This window comes from Poecilia latipinna, unplaced genomic scaffold, assembly GCF_001443285.1.
Source record: "Poecilia latipinna isolate Pla-1442-1.1 unplaced genomic scaffold, P_latipinna-1.0 Scaffold2499, whole genome shotgun sequence".
Lineage (NCBI taxonomy): Eukaryota > Metazoa > Chordata > Actinopteri > Cyprinodontiformes > Poeciliidae > Poecilia > Poecilia latipinna.
Window position 1 is genome coordinate 41,872 of NW_015115115.1, and position 8,376 is coordinate 50,247.

The following is an 8,376-nucleotide window of genomic DNA, read 5'->3' on the forward strand; positions in this document are numbered from 1 at the left end:
TGAGCTGAGACGTGTAACATATTACTTACTTCTTGCTCTGGCTTTATGTATTTGTATTTATTTTTGCTTATTTCTATTCCAAATTATTTTAATTAACTTATGATTTTTATGGTTTTTAGTCAATTTAATTTCAAAACGTATAATTGTATCCATTTTATTTCTTATCTGTTTTTGCCTGTAAATTATACAATTAGTTTTTTAATAGCTTGTGTTGAATTTTATCTTTTTCTTTCAAAATTATGTTCTTGTTTAGCTTCAAATTTCTCTTCCTTAATATACTTTTGCTGCTTCAGTTTTTATTTTGTTTTTAATCTTTATGTGAAATATTTCTTAAATACAATTTTAGTGCATTTTTTATATATATCTCAATGTGAAGTTGATCGTTTTGTTTAAAAAATGCTCGTTTTTTTCATTAATTTTTTTTATCTTTGTTTTCTATACAGTACATTTCAATAAAATGTAAATTTATTTAGAAAATATTTTATAGGAATTATAATTTAGTTTTTATTGTTCTTTTCTCGCAGTATGTTGATTAATATGTTAACCTCAATGTTTTCTTTTCATTAAGATTTAATGCGCTTCTTTATTTAAATAGATATCTTGCATTTTTCTGGTCTTTATTCTTTATTTTTGATACTGAGGCGTGTCCACCCGCCGCCATGTTGTCCAGTGACGTCACCAACCAGGAAGTGAGCTCGCGGGTCTCTGTGGCAGCGGCTGAGGCTCGCGTACCAAAACAGCTCTTCTTCCTCCTCATCATCATCATCATCCTCCGCCTCCTCCTCTCGGACCATGGACCGGTGAGAACAGGGCCCGTCCCGAACCTTCCCGAACCTTTCCGAACCCCTCTTCTCGTGCTTCCCGCTGGCTGAACCCCACCTGCAGCCCCCGTCCCCCTCCTGGTTCCGCTGTTGTTTACCTGCTGTTGTTTACCTGGCCCTGCTGGCGCTCGCGCTCCTTTCTCGGTTCGGAGTTCGGTGAACAAACAGTGTTGGGTTGACTGGCTTAAAATCTCGCGATGCTTCGCCCTCAGATGACAATATAGATGTAACTGGAGACCAGTTTGAACCAGTTAGACAGAAAACATCCGGGTCCTGGAGGTTTCTGATCTGACTGGGTTCATAACCCTTAGCTGGTTCCGGTTCCGGTTCGGACCTGACTGTCAAAGAACGTTCTCCAGGACCACAGAACTGAACCGGAACCTCTCTGTGGGTCTGCTCGTTAACAGGCAGCAGGTGAATAAAGTGGTTCCGACCCGTGTGGGCGGAGTCACCACCTCGACCAGGTGAGCTGTTGCAGGAAGCGTGGCCGGTTCTGGTTCTGAAGTTTCAGTTAGGTCTCAGTCACCTGGTCAAAGTGGGTCCAAACCCACTGCTGCCGGTTGTGAGGAGCCGAACTGGAGAGGAACTGGATCCTCATCGACCCACCTGAGTCTGGTCCAGGAAGCAGGATTACCTGACTGATCAGAACCCGATCAGAGTCTGACTGAAGGTCTCCTGCTGATGCAGTCAATGACTCACCTGTATGTTTACCTGCAGGAGTCAACGCTCAGATCACCTGTTGGTTGCTGTGAGAACATGAGCTCCGCCCACCTGTCCACAGGTGAGTCGTCCATCTTCAGCCTCCTTCTGTCCTCTGGGATACTGTCTTCACCTTCAGGTGTCTCCTCACGTGTTACTTTGTTTCCAGTGGATGGCACTGATAGGTTGTGTGTTTCTGAGCGCGCTCAGTGCGTCCCTTCTCCAGTGCTGCACCTGCGGCAGCTACCTGCTGACACCTCTGAACAGGAAGTGGTCGACCTGGCACTTCCCTTCGGCAGAGTCTCCAAACTGATCACATTGAGGACCAAAAACCAGGTAACTGGTCCCATTAGAGCCAAAACCAGGTAACTGGTCCCATTAGAGCCAAAACCAGGTAACTGGTCCCACTGGACCCAAAACCAGGTAACTGGTCCCATTAGATCCGTCCTGTTTTTACTGAAGGATTGTAAGAAATAATAATAATAATAATAATAATTGATCTGGTTTTGGATCCATTGATAAATCTTTTTTTATTCGTTTTTTCAGGCGTTTCTTGAGATGGCGTCGGAGGAAGCAGCCGTTACCATGGTGAACTACTACGCCTCAGCCCCGCCCACCATCAGGAACCAGCCAGTCTTCATTCAGTACTCCACCCACAGAGAGCTGAAAACAGACAATCTGACCAATCAGGTGAAGAGGAGCCTCTTAGGCCCCGCCCACTGTATTGTGAGCAACAGAGTGGGCGGAGCCTCAGCTAGTAATCTGTCTCCATACCAGCAGAGGGCGCTGCAGGCCATCAGCACGGCAGCAGTGCATTCTGGGAGCCTGGCATCGTCAGAGGGGCGGGGCTTAATCCCGGCGCCCAGCGCGGTTCTGAGGATCATCGTGGAGAACCTGTTCTACCCAGTGACCCTGGAGGTCCTGCAGCAGGTCGACAGGCTGCTCCGCTCTTACAGTTGGCCTGGTTGACTGGTTGTTTGTTTAATTATGTTTTTATTTGTTTGTTTTTGTGCTGCTGCTCAGATCTTCAGTAAATTCGGCTCCGTCCTGAAGATCATCACCTTCACCAGGAACAACCAGTTCCAGGCTCTGCTGCAGTTCAGCGACGCCGTCCACGCTCAACACGCCAAGGCGGTGAGTCGCACTCACACTGATGCATGTAGAGCGGGCGGCCTGCAGAGGGCGCCGCCCACCAACCAGCTGCTGTGTTTCAGTCTCTGGATGGCCAGAACATCTACAACGGCTGCTGCACGCTGCGCATTGACTTCTCCAAACTGAGCGCGCTCAACGTCAAGTACAACAATGACAAGAGCCGCGACTTCACCAGAGCCGACCTGCCGAGTGGAGAGCTGGACCCGGCCGGCGCCGCCGCCTTTGGTGGGTGGAGCCTGCCGCACTTCCCTGCCCAGCCAGCAGGCGTCCGCTCTGGCTGACTGTCTGTGGGCGGGGCTTCTGCTCCACCTGTGTGTGTTTCAGGTGTAGCTCTGCCACCATACGGAGCCGCAGCGTTCCCGCCCTCCTTCCACCAGCACACGGGTGAGTCACATGACCTCCAGGTGGGCGGGGCATCGATCACCTGCAATCAGACACTATGACATCACTCAGGATATTCAAGCAGTTAGCTGCAGTTTGTTGTTTGAGCCACTACATGTCACTGCACTCCAAACAGTTTATATTATTACAGTAAATCAAAATGATTTCATAGAAGTTTTTAAATGTGTAAAAACTTCAAAAGATTTTCTGTGAATTTAAAAATGATCAGAAGGTAATTCCATTTAATTTATTCTGATTTTAATTTCATAATCACTGGGAGAAATTTCTTTATTAATGTCTGATGTGAAAGTAATTCAAGTAAAGGATATTATTTAATTCTAAACTCAGTTCGTTGGTGAATGTCTGACCCTGCTCCACCAGGGGGCGCCACCAGGTTACTGTCTCACCTGTGCCCGCGTCCCCAGGTCTCCCCGTGGGGGCCGTCCCCGGCTCGCTGATGTCCCCTCCTCGCATGGCGCTGCAGGTGGCACCCCCTGCGGGCTACTCGGTGCTGCTGGTGTCCAACCTGGACCCGGAGGTGAGAGATCACGCGGTAACGCAGCAGCTAACCAATGGCAGCGCAGCGCTCTGACCTACGTGTGTTTGTGTCCACAGAGAGTTTCCCCCCACTGCCTCTTCATCCTGTTTGGTAAGACTGGCTGCCGTCATTCCGGCTGCGCCCAGCAGGGGGAGCCTGACCTGCGATCTGTGTTTCAGGAGTTTACGGCGACGTCCAGCGAGTCAAGATCCTGTTCAACAAGAAGGAGAACGCGCTCGTCCAGATGAGCGACGCCACGCAGGCGCAGCTCGGTCAGAATCAGCTCTAATAAAATATATTTATTGTCTCTAAAATTCAGTTGTGTTTTCATAACCGGATCCTGGTTGTGCTGGTTTTATTGAGTGACACAGTTTGTCTATAAGTGGACGATTTATTCTGACGAGAACAGAACAATTACATTTGTGGAATAGTTTTCCTTTCTATATTTGTCCTAAATATATTTAATAAAGTTTTATTATTTTAATTTTGTAAATATTTTTAATTTGAATTTCTTTTATTAGTTTGAATTTTTTCAACATATTATAATCATAAAGATTTATTTATTTCTTATATTTGTGGATGATATTCAGGTTTTTATATTCTCTCGGCAGCGATGAGCCACCTGAACGGCCAGCGTCTCCATGGAAACGTGATCCGGGTGACCCTGTCCAAGCACCCGGTGGTGCAGCTGCCGCGCGGGGGGGCGGGGTCAGAGGAGCAGACGCTGACGCAGGACTTCTCAGGCTCCGCCCTCCACCGCTTCAAGAAGCCCGGCTCCAAGAACTTCAACAACATCTTCCCTCCGTCAGCGACGCTGCACCTGTCCAACATCCCGTAAGGCCCCGCCCACTTCCTGTCTGCTGGGCCCCGCCCACTTCCTGTCTGATGTCTGTTGTCTCGTCCTCACAGTGTGTGTTTTTGGTGCATTGTCAGGACTGTCTTCCTGTGTGTGTCCAGGTCGTCGGTGGGTGAAGACGCCCTGAAGGACCTGTTCTCCTCCAGAGGTTTCGCTGTCAAGGCCTTCAAGTTCTTCCAGTACGTACAGCTTCAAGTCTTCCTGTGTCTTGTTCATGAGAGGTGATGTCACTTCCTGTGATCCCCAGGAAGGACAGGAAGATGGCGCTGCTGCAGCTGGCGTCGGTGGAGGAGGCGGTGGAGGCGCTTATCGCCCTCCACGACCAGCAGCTGGACCACAACCAGCACCTCCGCGTCTCCTTCTCCAAGTCCACCATCTGACCCCTCCCCCGCAGCCCAGCGGCCAATCGGACGGCAGGGCCTCCCCGCGGCCCACGCTGAGGGGGGTGGACCGGCGGCCGGGCCGGGCCTTGTCGCCATGGTTAAGGATGTTCCTGAGCACATTCCTGAGCGGCAGCAGCGGAGCATTGTGGGTAACGGAGTCAGGACCAGGAGAGCCGGAAACTCGTGCAGATGTTTTGGTTCCTGCTGAAACCTTTGAACTGAAACTGTTTTATTTGAACTCTTCATCGTCGTCCTGCTGCTGTCTGACCATCATCATCATCATTTTGTTATTATTCCTGCTGTGGATGTTCGGGCTCTCCGTCTTTTGTGCCTTATTTTTCAGATTTTCTTACGGCCTGTAGGGGGCGCTTTGTGTGACTGTCTGGTGTGTTTCTGCTGTTCTGGGAGGTTTTTAACGTCGGCTCTATTTATACTGTATAACGTGATGCTGTTGAAGCCCCGCCCACTTGTGTGTGTGTGTGTGTGTGAGGTCATATGTTGAAACCTGAGCAATGATCCATCTGGCCGGCTCAGGGGTCAAAGGTCAGCACCACTTCCATGTCTGGAGGGATTAAACCAAGTCAACGTTTCTGTGCCTTAATTCAGGCAACCTGTTCTGATTATGACATCACTTATCAGGTTCTGGTCAGGCCCGGTGAGACCGGAACCGGACTGAAGAACTTTCCAATTGCTTCTTATTAATCTCAGATTTATTTCCTGCGGAGACAAAAACACTAAAAGCTGTTAAATGTGGAGAAACAGGAAGTTCACCAATAATAAATCTGCTTTAATGAACCAGGAAATAAATAGAAATATGACGCTACATGCAAGTAAAACAGGTTTTATCACTTTCTTCACTGTAATATGACCTAAATAATCTGGATTATCATAATCCATTTTACCATCTGGTTCTGAATCAAGTTCAGTTTTAATACGAATAAAAACTGATGTTCTGTCATGAATAAAAATAATTTGTAAAAGAAAATATTTACAGATATAGATGTGAAAATGATTATATTTTGTGGCCTCCTGAAATTATTTTATTTAATTCATAATTTCACTACTGTTTCATCTGTCTCAGCCTGCTGGGCTTTTATTTTGAAACTTTGTGAATGCGTCTGGTGAATGTGACATCATTGTGGGCGGGGCCTTGTTGCATGATGGGGGGGCGGGTCAGTCTGGACTCCAACACAAAGTTTGTTAAATCTTTATTTATTCTGAAGGTGTGACAGGAACTTGGAGCATGAATAAATAAATAAACCTTACAACCAATGGCTGCCGTGCGTCTGTCAAAGTCCCGCCCACAGCCTCTCCCATTGGCCAATCACAGCGTGATTGCTGACTGGAAACGGATTATTGTCCTGGTCCGTGATTGGTCCGTTTACAGCAGGGGTTTTTAACAATGAAAAACAAAATATACAAAAATACTCAAACATTCAGACGGGGTTCATCCGACAGTTGATGATGTCATCACCAAACGCCCGAGGCTCAGCACGCACACACACACACAGCATGACGGACTGCAGCTGCAGAGAAATATGTCGCCTTTCCTTGTTTTGGTCCGGTTCTGTTGAAATGTTTGGACCTTCAGAATAAAGGAATCATTTAATTAACAGATCTGCTGGCCTCTGATTGGTCGACTGCTCGTTAGGAGCCGGGCGCGGCATCTCAGTAACTTCTCCAAGTAACTCAATTTTTTTCTCAGACCCATAAGCCACATAACCACCAGGAGGCGCTGTAAATCACATCAGTTGATTAGAAGTGCATCAGATTTCCTGTGGATGTCAAAGTAAAAGTCTTGTAGCTGCTCTGATTTCCTGGAAGTTAAAAGCAGTGAGGACCAATGAGAAGTCAGAGTGGCTGGTACTCTGTCCTGATTGGCTGATCAGAGCTCAGGTGTGTTGTTCTTCGGTGCTGTGCTGTGATTGACTCGTTTTATTTTTAGCACCAACAGAAACATAAATAGTTAAAAAACACACACACACACACACACACTGCGCCTCATATAAAACCATCAGTCTCTGCCGCCTCTGTAACAGGCGGGCGGCTGGTAACCATGGTAACTACACATCCAGGATCTCCTCGGCAGTGCCGCCGCAGCGGAGCCGGTACCGACCCGTTCTCCAGCTGATGGTGGGGTCCCACAACGCCGACAGGAAGATCTGCACCGACATGGACTCCCTGATGAACCACGCCACGGCGAAGTCCAGCTTGGAGAAGCTCAGGGCGCCGCCCTGCAGGGAAGGTCATCAGTCAGCCAGCCCATCACAACGCCAACACTCACCCTTTGACCTTTGACCCACCTGGACTCCTGTCAGCTGTATGTAGTCGGCGATGAACCAGGCGAGGCAGTGACACATGAAGAAGACCATCATGTCCCACCTGCAGCACACAGACCAATCAGAAAAGAGAGCCTCCAGCCGCGACTCCAAGCCCCGCCCCCGCCCTGAGATTGGCCGTACCTGAAGACGTGGTGTGCGGCCCAGCCGATGATGAGGCTGGCCAGGAAGCACTCAGAGACGGGCTCCAGGACGGTGGCGGGAACCATGTTGATGCGCAGCTTGGTCCACCTGGTTCAGAAAATTTATTAACACGCCGCTACAGACATGCAGCCAATCAGGCGCCGGCCTGCCGCTCACCTGATCATGCGGGACTGGAACTGTCCAATGGAGTAGGAGCCGGAGTTCTGCAGCGCCACCTGCGTCGCCATGGAGAACTTCCATCCTCTGAGGAGGAAGCAAGAGGAGGGCTGAAGCGGGTGCTAATATCAACGTTCTAATGCCGACATGCTAATATCAACGTTCTAATGCCAACATTAGCATGTTGCTAATAATATTCTAATGCCAACATGTTAACGTTCTAATGCCAATATTCTAATGCCAATATGCTAATGCCAATATGCTAATGCCAACATGCTAATAATGTTCTAATGCCAACATGCTAATAATATCAACAATCTAATGCCAACATGCTAATAACGTTCTAATGCCGACATGCTAATAACGTTCTAATGCCGACATGCTAATAACGTTCTAATGCAGACATGCTAATAACGTTCTAATGCAGACATGCTAATATCAACGTTCTAATGCCGACATGCTAATATCAACGTTCTAATGCCGAAATGCTAATATCAACGTTCTAATGCCGGCATGCTAATATCAACGTTCTAATGCCGACATGCTAATATCAACGTTCTAATGCCGACATGCTAATATCAACGTTCTAATGCCAACATTAGCATGTTGCTAATAATATTCTAATGCCAACATGTTAACGTTCTAATGCCAATATTCTAATGCCAATATGCTAATGCCAACATGCTAATAATGTTCTAATGCCAACATGCTAATAATATCAACAATCTAATGCCAACATGCTAATAACGTTCTAATGCCGACATGCTAATATCAACGTTCTAATGCCAACATGCTAATATCAACGTTCTAATGCCGACATGCTAATAACGTTCTAATGCCAACATGCTAATAACGTTCTAATGCCAACATGCTAATAACAATCTAATGCCAACATGCTAATAACAAT

At 47.4% G+C, this 8,376-nt stretch overlaps 2 protein-coding genes across 5 annotated transcripts in view; one reads left to right on the plus strand and one right to left on the minus strand.

Annotated features, from left to right (window-relative positions):
- The first annotated feature begins 644 nt into the window (after nt 1–644).
- Nucleotides 645–5,817, plus strand: LOC106938059 (polypyrimidine tract-binding protein 3). Of its 3 annotated transcripts, none has more exons than XM_015019886.1 (14): nt 645–800; nt 1,539–1,602; nt 1,690–1,856; nt 2,067–2,210; nt 2,298–2,450; nt 2,544–2,654; nt 2,735–2,897; nt 2,997–3,056; nt 3,479–3,591; nt 3,669–3,702; nt 3,771–3,863; nt 4,203–4,425; nt 4,549–4,626; nt 4,695–5,817. In XM_015019886.1, the coding sequence occupies exons 1-14, from the start codon at nt 660–662 to the stop codon at nt 4,825–4,827; spliced, it is 1,677 nt and encodes a 558-aa protein (XP_014875372.1). In that variant the 5' UTR covers nt 645–659; the 3' UTR covers nt 4,828–5,817. The 3 variants fall into 3 exon arrangements, with proteins under 3 accessions (XP_014875372.1, XP_014875373.1, XP_014875371.1); XM_015019887.1 differs by having other exon boundaries at nt 2,301–2,450; XM_015019885.1 differs by having other exon boundaries at nt 2,067–2,450.
- A 208-nt stretch (nt 5,818–6,025) lies between these two features.
- ugcg (UDP-glucose ceramide glucosyltransferase) overlaps nt 6,026–8,376 on the minus strand; it is an 11,445-nt gene continuing 9,094 nt past the window's right edge. Inside the window, exons 7-11 of one of the 2 annotated variants that reach the window (XR_001422525.1) lie at nt 7,470–7,556; nt 7,293–7,400; nt 7,134–7,212; nt 6,557–7,064; nt 6,026–6,470 (exon numbers count right to left, since the gene is read on the minus strand). Coding sequence is in view for 1 of the 2 variants with exons in the window: in XM_015019889.1 (XP_014875375.1) it covers nt 6,894–7,064; nt 7,134–7,212; nt 7,293–7,400; nt 7,470–7,556 (445 nt within the window). In the remaining variant the exon portion in view is untranslated. Of the gene's footprint in view, nt 7,065–7,133; nt 7,213–7,292; nt 7,401–7,469; nt 7,557–8,376 lie in introns of both variants that reach the window. The other variant, XM_015019889.1, reaches the window with a different exon arrangement.